Source organism: Pelobates fuscus, chromosome 3 (assembly GCF_036172605.1).
Source record: "Pelobates fuscus isolate aPelFus1 chromosome 3, aPelFus1.pri, whole genome shotgun sequence".
NCBI lineage: Eukaryota > Metazoa > Chordata > Amphibia > Anura > Pelobatidae > Pelobates > Pelobates fuscus.
Genome location: NC_086319.1, coordinates 111,046,006 through 111,065,750, shown reverse-complemented (window position 1 = coordinate 111,065,750; position 19,745 = coordinate 111,046,006). Strand labels below are relative to the sequence as shown.

Here is a 19,745-nt window from a genome sequence, read left to right as displayed (position 1 = left end):
ATTCCTAAAGATCTTACTAAAGTATTATACACACACCCTTCTCAGTGGTCACATTATTACATACAACTACCTGGCACCTTTTTTTGTCACCAAAAGGTCTGAAATCCTCAAGTATTCAAAAAGTTGTTCCTTAAAAGGATACTCAGGGAACCAACATAACTTAACCCCTTAAGGACACAACTTCTGGAATAAAAGGGAATCATGACGGAAATATTCCATCATGTATCCTTAAGGGGTTAAAAAGACACACTGAGCACCTAAACAACTTTGGCTTACTAAAGTTGTTTTGGAGTATAGATCATGTGCCTTCAGTTACACTGCTCAATACACATTTGGGAGTTAAATTGCTTTGTTTATGCAGCCCTAGCCACATCTTCCGACACATGTCCTTAAATAAACTCCTCTTATTGCACAGTGTGTTTAATTTGGAAGTTAGTATTTCCTGCCATGTTAACTGCCTGCTAGAACTCACATCAGTCGCATGTGTGCGATTAAAGTTCAATTAACAGATCAGGAGATAAGAATTTCTAAATTACACACACCGTCCTGTAAAATAAAACCTTTTTATTCATGGAGGCTTTGTGGATCACAGCTAGGAGAGATCTGGTTATGGATGCATACACAAAGGTGATTTAACTCCTAAATGGCAGATGATTGAGCAGTGAGACTGTTGAGGCATGACCTGGATACCAAAACCACTTTGTTAAGCTAAAGCGTTGTTTTGGTGCTATCCCTTTAAGTGCATTTGATAGGATTTGGCCTCAAAGTCTCACTGTATTTTCTCTCCATTCAAATATTTTCAGTTTAACGTAGAAACATAGGATGTAACGGCAGATAAGAACCATTCGGACCATCTAGTCTGCCCAATTTTCTAAATACTTTAATTAGTCCCCCCCCCCCCAAAAAAAAAACACACACACACAAAAACAAAAAAAAAACAATCATTGCAGCTTTATGAAGTGTACTTCCACCCCCTTTGGCCACTCCCCATCATTTTACAAAGTATCTTACTTATTAGGTATACTCTGAGTACATACTCAGATAAGTGTTATGACACAATTCTGATCCATGGCCAATCAATGTTCTCTTAATATTTGCCCCCTTTCCTCTTACCACGATTTTAATATACTCTGCAGAGGAGAAGAGGACAATGACTGACTGTAAGGCCAAGTCGAGTCAGTTCATTTGCTGAGCTACACTGTTCACCTTCCAATTAGGAACATAATTTGTGAAAAGGGAAGGGATGGCTAAGCAGGTATAGTTATTTTGCAGAAACCTGCAAACCATTTTTTTTTTATTTTTATTTTTTAAATAAAGCAAAACTAAAGAGCTTTGAACATGGAGAAAAACACAGCAAGAATATGAGGTCACAATCTATCCAAGGCACGTAGGTTGTTATAGTGCACATATTAATAAATAAAGGTGTTTTTGTCTAAAAGTAAAGAGTTGTTTAAGATAATGAAGTTGAATTCTCTGACTGAAGAGGGTATCTGATTCTGTAAATATTTTTAACCCCTTAAGGACCAAACTTCTGGAATAAAAGGGAATCATGACGTGTCAGACATGTCATGTGTCCTTAAGGGGTTAAATAAGGTCAGAATGCTTTTTATTTTGGGCGGAGGGGGAGAATATACAGAAATATAATTATTATAGGCAGGAACAGCTTGTTCATCCTTGGAGAATTCGGACTCCAATTATGGAGTCAAGAAGGATTTTATCCCTTTTTGTGGCAAAGTCGGACATGGCTTCAAGTTGGTCTTTTCTACTTAATTGGGATCAACAACAGAAACTAATATGTGAAAGGCTAAACTTGATGGATTTTAATCTTTTTTTTTTCCCCACCTACATTACTATGCAACTATGTAATTAATATTTAAACTATATATTTGAATTTGAGACAAGTGAGTGTGCGAAACAAGAAGTGTTTGTTTAGGTACAAGCTCCAATATCTATTTTGTAAGCAAGGTTCAGCTTTTCAGATACATATAACCCAGTAACACTGCATAAATTACTTAAAATTTTCATGCAGAAATAGAAAAATAGAAAAAAAGTGTGAAAACAGAAATACAAAAAAGCATTGTGGGTCAAGTGCGGTCCCACTGGACGGGAAGTAACTTGGTGGCAAACGACGGACAGGAAACCACAGAGACATTAGTATGGGAATCAATTTACTGCAGCTACACAATTCAGAACTGATAATGAATTGTCTCTATCTATACTTATTATTATACTAAAAATAGTACTAACTACTAATTACACTGTTCAGCATTAGCTTTTAATTCAATAAATTATTTTTAAATTATTGGGATCCCGATGTACCCCCACCCCGAGGCATTACCAAGACCTGTAGGCAATACAGCCACTTAATCTCATTGGATTGGGTGTAGTGCTTGGAGTCCCCTGGCACTATACCTCCATTCACTGTTAAATCTTTTTGAGAAGTGCATGTCTGTAAGGCAGAGATTACACTGTTGCTTCTAGCCACACCAAATCATGCCAAAAAGGGGTACTGTGATAGGATAAAAGCAATCAACCAACAATCGCAGCCAATCATTGCTGCCCGTTGCTACTCAGGCTAATGCTTCCTCATTAGTCTGAGCAGCATGGGTTTCTGAGGATTCTTGTTTAGCATTTCAAAAACTAAAAACATTTAAGCGCTGAACGAAAGGATGGCTCCAGGGGACTCCAGACAGTAAAACACTTCAATGAGATTAACTAATAACACCCCAGGCATTGTAACTTCTTCATCTTATCTAAGTTGTTATAGTGTCTGGAGAACCCTGTGCTGTCCTTCTGATCAGTGCTAAACCATTTGGTTGGCAGTGATTTGCCAAGAGTGTCGACTAGTGATGTCCCTAAAAGTTCGCCGGGAACCGTTCGCTGGCGAACATAGCGTGTTCGCGGTTCGGTCCGCCCCCTATTCGTCATGGAGGTGGGAGGGTCTGGGAGGGAGGGTCTGCTGCTGATTGGCTGGAATGTGTCTGCTGACTGAGGTACAGGGTCAAAGTTTACTCAATGATGACTAATAGGGGGCGGACCGAACACGCTATGTTCGCCGGCGAACGGTTCCCGGCGAACTGTTCGGGACATCACTAGTGTCAACTAATCTTTCAGCCCACCACAGCTGCCAATTGCATAATGTCTGCCTCAGTCAACTTCTAGTGGGAGCTGGGCCGTGGGCAGCTGTGCACTCTTATTCAGTGTTAAACTGTTCAACAATGGTTTAACACTGAATGGATGGCCCCCTCCAGGGGATTCAAGGCCCTATAATTAATCCAATGAGATAAAATTGTTATAGTGCCTACATGGTGCCATTAAGCAAGATTCTAGTGATTAGAAAGTGAAAATTTACTCAACGCAAGTATAAATTTAACAGAGCGTGGAGACGTTGGATGTTAGTGCTGCACATAGTGCAGGACCAAAATAGGAAGCATCTCTAGTGGACGTTTGAGTGACTGACACTAATGGTGTTCCTTTGCTGTAATTTAAACACTGCCTTTTCATTAAAAAGCCTGCAGGGACAGGCAGTAGACACTAGAACCACTACATTAAGCTGTAGTTGTTCTGATGACTATAGGGTCCCTTTCAGAAATTGGATCACAGAAATGTGTCTTTATCTTCAAAGGTACTGTCCCTAATTAAATTGCTTTTAAATGTTAAACTTAATTAACAAGCTATGCCATTTAATGCCAGCTTATATAATTTCGGCACCTGAATTAAGTGGTGGTGGGAAGGTGCTGCTCAAGGACCTCTTTATCAAGTACATGTAAAAGTAGACATTATTTACAAATGAAACAAAAAGTAATATTAGTCAATCTCATCCCAGTCTGCTTCAAGTTAACTCTGGTCAGTGGTAAAAATAGAACACCCTGCATCTTATAAAGAGCATGCTGTACTTTCATATCAATGGCAGATTCTTTTATTTTTATAACTAATCCTGTATCCCATATTACATCCAAAATGAAAACTATTATAAATGTAAAATACCATGTGGAAGAAAAATGGCACAGGAAAGGTTACACAGTTTTAAAGACAATTAAAGGGACACTAAAGTCAACAGAACCACTAAAGCTCATTGTATTTGTTCTGGTGAGTAGAATCAACCCCTTTAGGCTTTTTGCAATAAACAGAGTGTTTACATTAGAGCCTAGTGATAACTCCACTGGCCACTTCTCACATGGCTACTAGATGTGTTTCCTAGGGCAGTGCTGCACAGTGTGCAGCACTGACATTCAGTGTAATCACCCTCTGCATGGAGACACTGAACTTTCCTCATAGAGATGCATTGATTAAATGACGAGATGCTGTTTGGCCAGGACTGTGTTTGGCTTGTGCTGGCTCTGCCCATGATCTGCCTCCTTGACAGTCTCAGCTAATTCAATCCTTTTATATGGGAAAGCATTGTGATTGGCTGAGATCACAATGTCTGATGATGTCAACAGACTGAAATAAAGGTAAGATTTTATTATATTCAAGGGGCAAGGGGGAGACAGATCGTATTTTAACACTATAGGGTCAGGAATAAATGTTTGTGTTCCTGACCAAATAGTGTTCCTTTAAGCCTTACATTTTAGATGGTGCTATGATAATCTGAATATTTATAATACAAACATCTTAACATTATATATAATGTTTGGGTGGAATAAAAGAAGATAAGATGACAGATATCGTGATAAGATGTTAAACAAAAAAACACATAGTAATAATCCTAAAGTAAAGTATATTAAATAATTAAAATTACAATTGCAAGCAACTGATACAACTATTATATATTTTGTTAAAAATTAGAGTCAGATATATTGACCCCCTCTCTACTGATCAAATAGGTGAAACTGTTAAAAGCTCACTGTAGGATTAGAGTAAAATGGTATGGGGGTGGGGGCATAAGGCAGATCCCAAACAGTTGTAGAATTAAACTCCCATGGCGCTTTGCCAGTGTGTGTTTGTATCTGTATATATAAAAAAGTATGTATAGGCTGGAAGTAAGTTATCCATGTTTATGTTTGGGAATGAGTAGCTAGTTATACGTGCACAGGAGAGTATTTAATTAGTTCTATATGTGTGTGGATTAGAGTGGATGACATCAGAAGATTATGATTGCCGGTAATGAGGTATAGGGGAATCAGAGAAGGTTAAGGTGTGTGAGCATTTGGCAAACAGTGTGTATGTGTTTGTGCCTACATCTAATTTTGCATTGTGTCTGTTTTAGTGTTTCCACTTTATTAACCCCTTAAAGACACATGATGGAAATATTCCGTCATGATTCCCTTTTATTTCTGAAGTTGTGTTTTTAAGGGGTTAAATATAGTGTGAAAAAGCCAGCAAGTTTAAACGTTAGCGTTTACAGTAAAGCATAAATGAATGTGTTCCAAGACACAAGACATCTACGATATGCACCATTTTTCTGTTTCCCGGTACTTGTCAAACTCAATGACCTTTATACACACTTTCGATATGAGAAATTATGGTTTCTGAAATTAAAAATATTCCTCAAAATGTAGGGTTTTCTCAAAATCAGCTGATAAATCGGAAAAACAAATTAATAAAAAAACAAAAGTGAGTCATTTTGGCATCTGATAGTCGTTTTCCAAATGATACATCTGTCCAGATATTACAGCTTTTTGAAGAAAAAAAAAAAATGTTTATCTATACTTACCCTTGAAAAATCAAAATGTGGTTCATATTGACCGCCCATACCATAGTTTGCCACCTGAAAACAACACAGACGAGTATGTGTGAGAACTATGTCGTTGAGCAGTGTAGTCAGTTCTAATTTTTTAAACTAGTTATATACTGCTGTGTTTACGCTACATAACATGCGACCCAGACTGTTACGATATAAATCCTAGATATAGACAGAGCGAACCCGTTTTGACAGTTGAAGATAATCTGGACAAAATGCAGCTGACACTACATTCAGTTAAAGGAAACAACAAGATGAGTAAACATTAAAGATAAACTGTCGTTTCCCCACAATTTTTAATATTATACCTTCTATATTTAACAAATGTGTTTTTGTGAGGTGTAAAGCATGAAATTAAATGTAGAAATCCGCACCTGCCTTGTTTGCACTGGATTACGATGTCAATTGCTAAACCTTTAATATACAATTTTTAAGTTCTGTTTTTGATTTTAGACAGCATTTAATTCACAGATCCATCATAAGAAGGACATAGAACAAATAACAGAAAACAATAGCCAGAAACAATGTCCTACTTCAGAATATACGTAGAAACAAACAGTAACAATGCTATAAATAATGTCTGTTTGAGGAGTAGAGCAAGTATCCAAAAACTTAAGAGACAATAAAGTAGCTTCTTTCTTATAGAACAAGAAGGAAGTATATACCATGCTTGCATGCTGAGATGCTTATCGTCTAAAGCCAAATTAACAATGATCAAATGGTTGACCAAATCAGTAGGTAGGTTTAAGCTAAAAAGAGAGCAAATCTCCCCAAGCAAAATCAGGGAAACCGCATCTGCCCCGAGTGAGTATGATAGCATCCCATGCAAAAATGGTTAAAAAATTAAACACCTAGAACTTGTGTTATTCAGTGGTGCCAGTGAAGTGAAAGGTCCCCTTTAAAGAAACACTCAAAGCACCATAAGCACGAAAGGTTACTGTAGTGATCATGGTGCCAGGAGTGAGCCGCTGTCCATCCAGAGAAAGTAGTGACATCTTACCTGGGTGCACTGGGAGCCTGTCACAGCTTCACTTGCTGGCAGAAGCTCCGGACACGGAGCTAAGACCAGCTATGCAGAGACACTCGGGTAATGAGTGTAGAATTGCACAGTCGGGTTGCTCAAATATTAACTCAATCGAGATAACTGAAAGCTTTTTCCGCCAGCAACGGCCATCTAGCGGGACCTAAGTAAGTTGTAAAATCGTTTTTTTTTTGTTTTGTTTTTTTAAACACCAGGGCACTCCTGCTTGGAGTGTTCCTGGATATGGGACCTTTCACTTCTCTTGAGTTTACACCACTGAATAAAATATTAGAAATCGCCTAAAACTTGTGTTCACCTTTGTTTCAATAGATGCTCTGTTTGCTTCTTAATGTATATGACAGCTTTAGCCAATGACATAACAACCGGGCTCTGACTGGCGCCACTCCCCAACTTTACTACTTCAGACTGAGCGTCCATTAGCTCTCCTGATTGCTCTCAGTGAACGAACTAAGCCCTGCACCGCAACTTCGATCTTTCTGTCTGAAATAGTGGAGGCAGCTCCTGGCGAACTTCAATTAAGAAGTCAAACCATTTTGAAATGGTTTGACTACTTACAAAAGGGATGAGTGTTCCCTTAAGTGATCTTTAATCAGGAGCATGCACTTCTTTGGTGGCAATGAATTACATTGCGATGACACAAGCAGTCATCTCTGGATATAGTAATGTGATCTTTAGTTGGGCAAGTGTGTACTCCCAGCCAAGATTACTTAAAGGCAGCACTCAGGAAGAAAACTCTGGGGGATCTGGCAGTTCTCTTTTAAAGAGGTATCTTTATAAAAGTGTGGCCTTGATAAAGCAGATGAAGTCGGAGGCCCAGATTTGCAGATGTGGTGAGTTATACTTAACCGATGCTGTCCCCTGTGGATGCTGCCATCTGTTTTCTTCAGCTACTGCCACCAGGAACGCATGTCACTGCTGTACTTGTGCGCATTCACAAGAGCACAATACAAAAGTCTATTGAGAATACCTCAAGACCACAGGAGCCTCCATAGAGATTATCTTGTGAAGAGCGAGATAATGTCTTACAAGACTTGATGGGGGTAACTTCGCCTTTTGCCAAAGTGGATTGTAATCCCTACTTTGTCCTATGATCTCTTTTGACTGCTTCAATGACATTGCAATGCAGTCTTTATGAGTATTTCATATAGACTTTTTCTTTTATGGAACTCTCAAATGTTTCTTTTCTGTGACAGAGCCACTTTAAGCATTAAATATAGGCATAAATAGAAGTGAATTTTCATTACCACTTCAAAAAAAAGTAGCAAAATGCATAAAAGTTAAACTTAATTGTCATTTTTACTGCTCAAATAAAGTTACCTGAAGCAACTCTGCTGTGTTTACCGTTAGCCCTGTGATTGCTTGCATGCGTAGGTTTAACCTAGCAACCACTGGGTCATCATATTCTTCTAGCCAGGCGCTAGGGAAAATAAAGGAACAGAGGCACATTAATACTTCCAATGTTGTCTTCAAAGAGTAATACGTGAATACATTTGCACATATGGAATTAATATTTCATATCAAACAGGCTTCCTACTCTAAGAAACTCAACCACCAGCGAGTTGAAGATGAACAGAAGATCCAGGATGTGTTCCGAGTTCACACACCCTGATTACAGCACATGATACTAGCAACTAACTGGCCAATGAAGTGAACTAGGAAGAAACTACCTCTTCTTAATATAGGAAAAATACATCGTTCACGGTTAGGCAGATTATTTATGTGCAATGATAATATGGCCAAAATAAAACACTTACTTTTACACTTAGTTCAAGAGTCATACGATTAAAGGCAAAGGTTATAGTTTACAGGTTTTAAGACTAGTGTGAGATATTTCAGAAGGATTTATCAGATTGTCCACAAAATAACAGGGAGTCACATACAATCACTGCCTTAAAACAGGATGAAGCAGTAAACTTTGAAAAGAGAGTAGATGGTTAAACATAGTTATTGTAGGATATCTTTATAGGACACCTGCACTATTAGATTTACTGTATACTATAAATACATACAGAATATGCATACATGTTTTTTATTCTTATACATAATATTACCATTAAACCTAAAGGACATGGTCTGCTGTGAAACAGGATAGGAATGAACATTTTAGGCCCAAATACATCTCTAACAAGAAAATCAAACAGTAAATTAAGATGCATTGATTAGTCCACTTTTCTATCAAGAGAGACGTTTACCCTTGGACTAAATAAGGATCTATGTATTTAGCTCTAAATGATAAAACTGGTCACAGTCAAACTTATAAGTGTGCCCATAGCGCCATCTAGTGAAATGGAGAATCATCACAATAAATAAAATTAAAGAAATATTCCAAGCAACTCAACCACTAATGTGGAAGAGTTGGGGAATTTCATCAATGCCATGGGTAGCCCAACATTATACAAAACTGTTCTTGATGGGACTGTACCGTGAGACTCTAGAGCAGGGGTAGGCACAGGGCCAGACTGGCCCACCAGGATACCGGAAATTTCCTGGTGGGCCCCGGCACCTTGAGCTGAACAGACAGCCTTAATCATCAGGCTCCTGCAGTGGTTCCCAAACGTTTTAGGTTCAAGGCGCCCTTAATATTTCAAAATTTGTCCAAGGCGCCCCAAGTCAAAACTATTTTCTAAGTTGTAGATATGTACAGCACTGTGGCATATACTGGGCCCCCGTTCAGCACAAATGCTTGTCGTTCAGGTGCAGATCCAGAACCTAATCTTGGGAGGGGCACTGGTAGATTATTTAAAGAAACAATCCAGGAACAATAACCACTACATAATTTTGTAGTGGTTATGGTGCCAGTAGTGCCGTAGTGCCAGTTTGAAAACTTACCTGGGATTTGCCGGGATAGGGGCTGTAATGTGTGTGTGTGTGTGTGTGTGAGGGGTGCAATATGTGTGTGTGTGTGTGTGTGTGTGAGGGGTGCAGTGTGTGTACAGGGGTGCATTCTGTTTGTGAAGGATGTAGCGAGTGTGTGTGAGGGGCAGTTTGTGCGTGTGGAGAATACAGTGTGTTGGGGTACAGTGTGTGAGGGGGCAGTGTGTTTGTATAGGGGTAGTGTGTGTGTATGGGTGGGTAATTGTGTGTGTATGAGTGGGAATTGTGTGTGTGTATGGGGGTAATTGCGTGCATGGGGAAGCAGTGTGTGCGTATGGTGGGAGAGTTATTGTGGGTCTATGGGGTAGGAGGGCAAATTCATAAATATATATATATATATATATACACACATACATACACACACACACACATATATACATACATACATACAATACACACATGATCCAGTGACTTCACTTATCTACTAAACAGCAACTTCAATGTTAACAGATGTAATTAGTTTTTAAAAAACACCTCATATAGGCAAACATAATGGGGGTTTAGTAACATTATATGATCAGACATTGCATAAGTCTGCCATAAGTCTGCCACAACGTCATATGTACCCCATCTTTGGCAGGTCCCACTCTAGCAGCCTAATGTCTGCTCTTATGAGATTAACCCACTTATATGGTGAAAAAAAAATCCCTCTGGGGCTCTCTGCAGTACAAGGCTATATAGGGCCCTGGGATGAGGCACCTGTGACAGGGAGGGGTGCAAAACCATATATATTTATTTATTTATATCTCCAGGGGTTTGTACTCAGATGGATTTTTTCCCCCCAAGTGTGTTAATCTCATAAGAGTAGGCATTATGCTGTTAGAGAAGGACCTGCCAGATATGGGGTACATTGACGTTGTGGCAGGCTTATGCAATGTATGATCATATAATGTAACTAAACCTCTATTATTTTTGCCTAGATTCAGTGTTTTTAAATAAAACTATTACAATCTGTAAGATTTGAAATCATTGTTTAGTGAAAAAGCGAGTGCGTTGGATTGTATATTTTGTATGCATATTATTAAAATTCATACCCCCCTTTTCATACCCTTATAAGTGTGCCCATAGCGCCATCTAGTGAAATGGAGAATCATCACAATAAATAAAATTAAAGAAATATTCCAAGCAACTCAACCACTAATGTGGAAGAGTTGGGGAATTTCATCAATGCCATGGGTAGCCCAACATTATACAAAACTGTTCTTGATGGGACTGTACCGTGAGACTCTAGAGCAGGGGTAGGCACAGGGCCAGACTGGTCCACCAGGATACCGGAAATTTCCTGGTGGGCCCCGGCACCTTGAGCTGAACAGACAGCCCTAATAATCAGGCTCCTGCAGTGGTTCCCAAACGTTTTAGGTTCAAGGCGCCCTTAATATTTCAACATTTGTCCAAGGCGCCCCAAGTCAAAACTATTTTCTAAGTTGTAGATATGTACAGCACTGTGGCATATACTGGGCCCCTGTTCAGCACAAATGCTTGTCGTTCAGGTGCAGTTCCAGAATCTAATCTTGGGAGGGGCACTGGTAGATTATTTAAAGAAACAATCCAGGAACAATAACCACTACATCACTTTGTAGTGGTTATGGTGCCAGTAGTGCCATAGTGCCAGTTTGACAACTTACCTGGGATTTGCCGGGATAGGGGCTGTAATGTGTGTGTGTGTGTGTGTGTGAGGGGTGCAATATGTGTGTGTGTGAGTGTGTGTGAGGGGTGCAGTGTGTGTACAGGGGTGCATTCTGTTTGTGAAGGATGTAGCGTGTCTGTGTGAGGGGTGCAGTGTGTGTGAGGCGCAGTTTGTGCGTGTGGAGAATACAGTGTGTTGGGGGTACAGTGTGTGAGGGGGCAGTGTGTTTGTATAGGGGTAGTGTGTGTCTGTATGGGTGGGTAATTGTGTGTGTATGAGTGGGAATTGTGTGTGTGTATGGGGGTAATTGCGTGCATGGGGAAGCAGTGTGTGCGTATGGGGGGAGAGTTATTGTGGGTCTATGGGGTAGGAGGGCAAATTCATAAATATATATATATATATATATATATATATATATATATATATATATATATATATATATATATAAAAGTAGAAATCAGGAGCACTCGCTTGGATTTTTCAAACGTGAATAAACTTATTTAATCACAACTTCAACATCAACGTTTCGACCCTTCAGGGTCTTTATCAAGATAGTGATAATGTACAAAAAATGCAAATATATACATAATAATAATTGATTAACTTACCCCACCTGTGTGAAGTGATTCCGGAAGTAAAACTAACCGGACGGAGTGTGTGTGCAGAAATGAGAACGTCCGCATCATGACGTACGTACGTACGTGCGTGCGTGATGACGTGCGTGCGTGCGGCAAAACGTGCCCCCCACGTGATGACGTCATCACGAGTAATGTATACCGAAACCATGGTAACCACACGATCCCCGTGTAGCTAGCCATTCAAGGAGGAACAAATTCTTATAATCCTATAAACAATTAGTGAGAGAGATATATAAACATGCAAGAGCCACATTGTGAAGTGAAGCCAGGAGTTGTACCCAAGGCATGCCAACAGAAATAAGAGTGGACATGAAGTGAATGTGTACGATGTATTGATAATAAGCACAACATATGAAGAATAAATCCAGAGAAAATGAGCAATAAACTAAAGTAAAACCATACAATCCACAGAATAACAAGATCAAATGGGATATATGTAAAAATATGAGTGTCAGATGAATGCGAATAAGATGTATGTGTAAGTATGAGAGTGAAATCCGATGTATGTGAAAAAGAGTGAATGAGGTAAACACTAAATAGATCAAATGGGATATATGTATAAATGTGAGTGTCAGATGAATGTGAATAAGATATATGTGTAAGTGTGAGAATAAAATCCGATGTATGTAAAGCAGAGTGAATAAGGTAAACACTATATTGAAAGTGAAAAGATATGTACAGAGACAAAAAAAAACAAAAAGAGAAAAAGAACACAGAAAACAGAAAAAAAGAAAACAAGAGAAGAAAAAATGAAAATACACCAATACCCACAAAAAATCAGTGAATGCAGAATGACAACCTAGGACAACGTAAGAATATTAACATCCCCAGAATGAACAATCCGTAGCGATAGACACTTCATGTCCACTCTTATTTCTGTTGGCATGCCTTGGGTACAACTCCTGGCTTCACTTCACAATGTGGCTCTTGCATGTTTATATATCTCTCTCACTAATTGTTTATAGGATTATAATAATTTGTTCCTCCTTGAATGGCTAGCTACACGGGGATCGTGTGGTTACCATGGTTTCGGTATACATTACTCGTGATGACGTCATCACGTGGGGGGCACGTTTTGCCGCACGCACGTCATCACGCACGCACGTACGTACGTCATGATGCGGACGTTCTCATTTCTGCACACACACTCCGTCCGGTTAGTTTTACTTCCGGAATCACTTCACACAGGTGGGGTAAGTTAATCAATTATTATTATGTATATATTTGCATTTTTTGTACATTATCACTATCTTGATAAAGACCCTGAAGGGTCGAAACGTTGATGTTGAAGTTGTGATTAAATACCGTATATACTCGAGTATAAGCCGAGTTTTTCAGCCCATTTTTTGGGCTGAAAAACCCCAACTCGGCTTATACTCGAGTCAGAGTCTGTATTATGGCAATTTGCATTGCCATAATACAGACTGGGGGGAGAGGGGTGCTGGCAGAGCTGTAACTTACCTTTCCTGCAGCTCCTGTCAGCTCTCTCCTCCTCCGCGCCGTCCGTTCAGCACCTCGGTCAGCTCCCAGTGTAAGTCTCGCGAGAGACTTACAGTGGGAGCTGAAAGAGGGAGCTGCACAGACCGCGCGGAGGAGGAGAGAGCTGACAGGAGCTGCAGAACAGGTAAGTTACAGCTCTGCCAGCACCCCTCTCCCCCCACTGAACTGCCACTGGACCACCAGGGAAGGAGAGCCCCCCTCCCTGCCATATATCAAGCAGGGAGGGGGGACGAAAAATAAATAAAAATATAAATAAAATAAGAATAATAAGAAATAATAATAATAAAAAAAAAATTACAAAAAAAAGGGGGTATAAGGACCACTGTGGGAGGGGGGGGGGGGTATAAGGAGCACTATGGGAGGGAGGGGGTGGGATAAGGACCACTATGGGAGGGAGGGGGGGGGATAAGGACCACTATGGGAGGGAGGAGGGGGATAAGGACCACTATACCACTATGGAAGGGAGGGGGGGATAAGGACCACTATCGGAGGGAGGGGGGGAGAAAAGGAACACTATGGGAGGGAGGGGGGGATAAGGACCACTATGGGAGGGAGGGAGGGGGGGGATAAGGACCACTAGGGGAGGGAGGGGGATAAGGACCACTATGGGAGGGAGGGGGATAAGGACCACTATGGGAGGGAGGGGGGGATAAGGACCACTATGGGAGGGAGGGGGATAAGGACCACTATGGGAGGGAGGGGGGATAAGGACCACTATGGGAGGGAGGGGGGGATAAGGACCACTATGGGAGGGAGGGGGGGATAAGGACCACTAGGGGAGGGGAGGGGGAATTAAGGACCACTAGGGGAGGGGAGGGGGAAGTAAGGACCACTAGGGGAGGGGTGAGTCAGGACCACTGGGGGAGGGGGGTGAAGGAACACGGGGGTGGGGAGGTAAGGACCACTGAGGGAGGAGGAGGGGAGGTCAGGACATATGGGGGGGCAAATATCCTTGCACCGGCCCTGCACACACTGCATTCATACACTGCATTCATACACACACTGCATTCATACACACACTGCATTCATACACACACTGCATTCATACACACACTGCACTCATACACACAAAAAAACAAAAATAAAGTGCGCTGTGCCTTTAAGACCAATATTAGTGAATAATTCACACAAATATTAATTATCAATAATAATAATAACTCTTCAAATGTATTATAATGTGCACTGTGCTTAAATACTATAGATCAATTTAAGTGATATAAATATCACATACATATGTGATATTTTAAAAGTGCATTAGTGTCAGACCACATAAGTGCTAATTGAAAAATAAACTCACTTTTAAAAGTTGCTTCTGTTGACAATTCAGTGATATACTCAAAGAAAACAGAAAAAAACTCATAGGGCAATATGCATAAGATTTAAAATATAGAAATTATAAATCAAAACACTCACAAGAGTAGAGCAATTTAGTCTGCTCTGAACTGTATGGGCATCTCGGTATATAGAGGCTTGAGGCTGTGATGGCAGTAAAAAATCCTTTATTTAGACACTTCAATCATTTTTTTTTTTTACCAAAGGTACACAAGGACATTCACAACCCGCCAGGTAGGCCCATAGTCTCTGGCATAGACTCTATCTCTGCTAATTTGTCTAAATTTGTGGATATTTATTTACAAGAATTTGTTAATATTATGCCCTCTTACATCAAAGATACCACAGACATCATTAGGATACTAAGAAATACCAAATGGGATAATGACTGTATACTTGTAACTAGTGATGTATCATCATTATATACTTCAATACCACATAACCTAGGAAGTCAGGTTATAAGGAGATGTTTGGAAGATTCCAAAAAAATGTCATAACAAAGTATTGATTTTATTATAGAATGTATAACCTGGATTTTAAATAATAATTATTTTCTTTTTAATAATAAATATTACTTACAGTTACAAGGTACTGCGATGGGGGCCAAATTTGCCCCTAGCTACGCCAACCTATACATGGCAGGTTGGGAGAATGAATTTATATATGGTAATGCAGAATGGGGGGCAAATTTGGTCCTATACCGCAGATATATAGATGATTTAATTTTTATATGGAAGGGAAATAGTGAGGATTTAGATATATTTTTAAATAGTCTTAATAATAATGAGTGGGGCATAAAACTAACTAGCACTTACAGTACTGAGAATATAGAGTTTTTAGACTTAGCTATATATATTGAGAATATGGAGGTCAAAACCAAAAATTTTTTTTAAAAAGTTGATGCCAATAATTACGTACTATATAATAGTGGGCACTATACCCCATGGCTAAACAATATCCCTAAGGGCCAGTTTAGACGAATAAGAAGAAATTGCACTGATACAGAGATTTTTAAGCAACAGGCACATGTTTTAAAAAGGCGGTTTTTGGATAAAAATTACCCTGAGCAACTGGTATCTGATGCTTATGAAGATACAGTTCAACTTACACAGAATGAACTCATTGAAAGAAAAGAATCCCTGAACATTGAAAATAAAACTTTTAACAATGTACCACTAGTGCTTGATTTTAACGTAGCACATAAAAATATAAGAAAAATAGTTAACAAACATTGGTATCTATTAAAAGAGGATCCAGATTTAGTTAAAATTTTACCTTCAAAACCCTTTATAACTTTCAGGGGTGCACCCAATTTTAACCTTATTCTAACACATAAAAATCCAGAAAGAAATATACAAAAACATTTTATGAATGATAGAAAAGGTTTTTATTCCTGTGGTCAATGCACAGGATGTAAATACAGTAAAAATAGGACCATCAAAGGTGTAAACAAGTTCAAAAGTAGACATAACCATAATGAATTTGATATTAAAGATTTTATTACCTGTTTTACAAAGAATGTAATTTATTTGCTAATCTGCCCATGTGGACTACAATACGTGGGACGTACTATACGACCACTCCACAAAAGAATAGGAGAGCATGTAAATAATATCCTGAGGGGAGTTAGTCATCATAGTGTTTCGGCCCATTTTAAGGCAAAGCATAATATGGATCCGAAGGGTCTGATCTTTTTAGGAATTCAAGTAGTAAAGAAACCATACAGAGGTGGAGATTTTATTTCAAAAGTTGGAAGAGAAGAAATGATGTGGGTACACAAATTAAAAACGTTAGAACCAAGGGGCCTCAATATAGAATTTGACCTTTTTATTTTTTTATAATTTTTAAAAAAAAATTTTTTTTTTTTTTTTTTTTTTTTTTAATTTTTATAATCTCATATCTAAATTCTGGCAATTTTTTTAAAATAACTTTTTTATAATAACTACTTATATTTATATACATATTAGTCCAAGCATTAAGATTATTGCACTGTTTGCATGTTGCATGCCGCATATCTCACTTTAAGACATGTAATTCAGCACTTTAAATGTGATTCAGAATATGGTATTGTATAATAATGTAATTTTATTCCTCTCTTCCTCTATTAAAAAGTAGGTACTGTGGAAATAGATAGTATAATATAGAGTGTATATATATATATTGTTTTTGTAATCCATAAGGTATATATGTGAAAAAATGTTTTTAGACATTTAGTGAATAATCCCCTTGCTATACTGAGTATGTACGATAATGTTTGACTATTAGAAATGCTAATGAGTTGGTCAGAGTAACCAACCAAAGGACAGCATTTTCGGACTGTTTTGGGTAAACACGCCCTGTGTAAAAGCTTTAAAAGAGACTGTGATGGATTAGTGGGCAGATCTGATGAAGCCGAGCACGTCGGCGAAACGCGTCATCACGCCCTGACGTCATTACGTCCAACGGCCGTAAGCCCCGCCTCCCGGAACTAGTGTGAGAGACAGTAGCCCTGAGAGCCTGGAAAGGACCCACAAAATTGTTTTGGACTATATCACACCGGTGAGGAGAAGGACATACAGCCAGACAACTGCTTTTAAATGATTGAAGTGTCTAAATAAAGGATTTTTTACTGCCATCACAGCCTCAAGCCTCTATATACCGAGATGCCCATACAGTTCAGAGCAGACTAAATTGCTCTACTCTTGTGAGTGTTTTGATTTATAATTTCTATATTTTAAATCTTATGCATATTGCCCTATGAGTTTTTTTCTGTTTTCTTTGAGTATATCACTGAATTGTCAACAGAAGCAACTTTTAAAAGTGAGTTTATTTTTCAATTAGCACTTATGTGGTCTGACACTAATGCACTTTTAAGATATCACATATGTATGTGATATTTATATCACTTAAATTGATCTATAGTATTTAAGCACAGTGCACATTATAATACATTTGAAGAGTTATTATTATTATTGATAATTAATATTTGTGTGAATTATTCACTAATATTGGTCTTAAAGGCACAGCGCACTTTATTTTTGGTTTTTTGTATGTTATGTGAGAGGAGCTTTTTCACGATATATAGTGCTGCTTTTATCTTATATTGTACTGTACACATAAATTTTAGCGCCATTTTTACTTGTCTTTTGGTACCTTTGGATTTTTAACTCATACACACACACACTGCACTCATACACACACACTGCACTCACACACACTGCATTCATACACACACACTGCACTCATACACACGCTGTACTCATACACACGCTGTACTCATACACACGCTGCACTCATACACACGCTGCACTCATACACACGCTGCACTCATACACACGCTGCACTCATACACACACACGCTGCACTCATACACACACACGCTGCACTCATACACACGCTGCACTCATACACACGCTGCACTCATACACACACGCTGCACTCATACACACACGCTGCACTCATACACACACACGCTGCACTCATACGCACACACTGCATTCATTATACACACACTGTAAATAAATATTCAATTAATATATTTTTTTTAGGATCTAATTTTATTTAGAAATTTACCAGTAGCTGCTGCATTTCCCACCCTAGTCTTATACTCGAGTCAATAAGTTTTCCCAGTTTTTTGGGGAAAAATTAGGGGCCTCGGCTTATATTCGGGTCGGCTTATACTCGAGTATAAACGGTAAGTTTATTCACGTTTGAAAAATCCAAGCGAGTGCTCCTGATTTCTACTTTTTTATCTATTGGCCTGGAGGCCAATGGTAATATACATTTAATATACTTTTTTTCGTTGAGGTTGAGTGCCAGAGTCTGGTCTGATCATATAATGTAACTAAACCTCTATTATTTTTGCCTAGATTCAGTGTTTTTAAATAAAACTATTACAATCTGTAAGATTTGAAATCATTGTTTAGTGAAAAAGCGAGTGCGTTGGATTGTATATTTTGTATGCATATTATTAAAACAATAATTTTTCATACCCCCCTCCCTGCTTACCGTTGCCTGGGAGGGGGGACAGTATTAAACCCTGGTGGTCGGGTGTGGAAGCCCTGGTGGTCTATGTGGTGAGAGTGAACTCTAGCAGCTCCTCATGCTGGAGTTCACTCTCGCGAGATTCAGGGTGTTGCCATAGTAACTGCGGCAATACTCAGAGCTTGCGAGAGGAGAAGCTGGCAGAGCTGCAGGTTAGAGCTCCCTGGGTACTCTCTCCCTCCTTCCCCTGCCGACTGCCAGCATTACAGTGCTAGCGGGCCAAGGAGGGAGATCTCTGATCTTCCCTCCGGTCCTGCACAGCCGGCAGGGGAGAGGGAGGCACGGACGGTTCCCGGTGCTATGTTCATATCACCGGGGAAATATTTTGCACGCCCCTGTGTGCACGTTGCGGCAGCACACAGTTTGGGAACCGCTGGGCTACTGTGATTTAAGTATTTTCCCAATCGGACTGTGCCAGCCTATGTTAGTCTGATGGTAGTAAAGAGGAAGGAGCTGGGGGCTGGTGCAGCTGGTCAGTCTCCCTTCCAAGTTTACCTCAATTTAGGCTGCATGCCCCACCCCAGCATGGAAGCCCTGCCCCCTGGCTGGAAATTCTGCCTCCCGCATGTAAGTTCCGCCCCCACACACGTTGCTGACCTTGCTGGAAGGAAGAGGAAAATGGCAACTTCACCTACCAGCGCCAGGTAAGCTTCAGCCATGACAGTGATTGTGTTTGTGTGCCTGCTAGTAAGAGAGCCTATGTGTGTGTGTGTGCTAGTGAGAGAGCTTGTGTGTGTGTGTGCATGCCTGCTAATGAGAGAGCTTGTGTGATTGTGTGTGTGTGTGTGTGTGTGCGCCTGCTAGTAAAAGAGCTTGTGTGTGTATGTTTGCCTGCTAGTGAATAAGCTTGTGTGTGTGTGCGTGCTAGTGAGAGAACTTGTGTGTGTGTGTGTGCATGCTAGTGAGTGAGCTTGTGTGTGTGTGTGCCTGCTAGTGAGAGAGCTTGTGTCTGTCTGCTAGTGAGAGAGCTTGTGTGTGTGCGCGTGTGTGTGTGTGTGTGTGTGTGTGTGCCTGCTAGTGAGTGAG

At 39.7% G+C, this 19,745-nt stretch overlaps 1 protein-coding gene across 3 annotated transcripts in view; it reads right to left on the bottom strand.

Moving 5' to 3' along the window:
• P4HA2 (prolyl 4-hydroxylase subunit alpha 2) overlaps nucleotides 1-19,745 on the bottom strand; it is a 102,377-nt gene that overhangs the window by 28,271 nt on the left and 54,361 nt on the right. For all 3 annotated transcript variants that reach the window (XM_063447419.1, XM_063447418.1, XM_063447417.1), the window contains exons 10-11: nucleotides 8,043-8,142; nucleotides 5,657-5,710 (exon numbers count right to left, since the gene is read on the bottom strand). In XM_063447419.1, coding sequence (XP_063303489.1) covers nucleotides 5,657-5,710; nucleotides 8,043-8,142 — 154 coding nt within the window. The remainder of the gene's footprint in view (nucleotides 1-5,656; nucleotides 5,711-8,042; nucleotides 8,143-19,745) is intronic.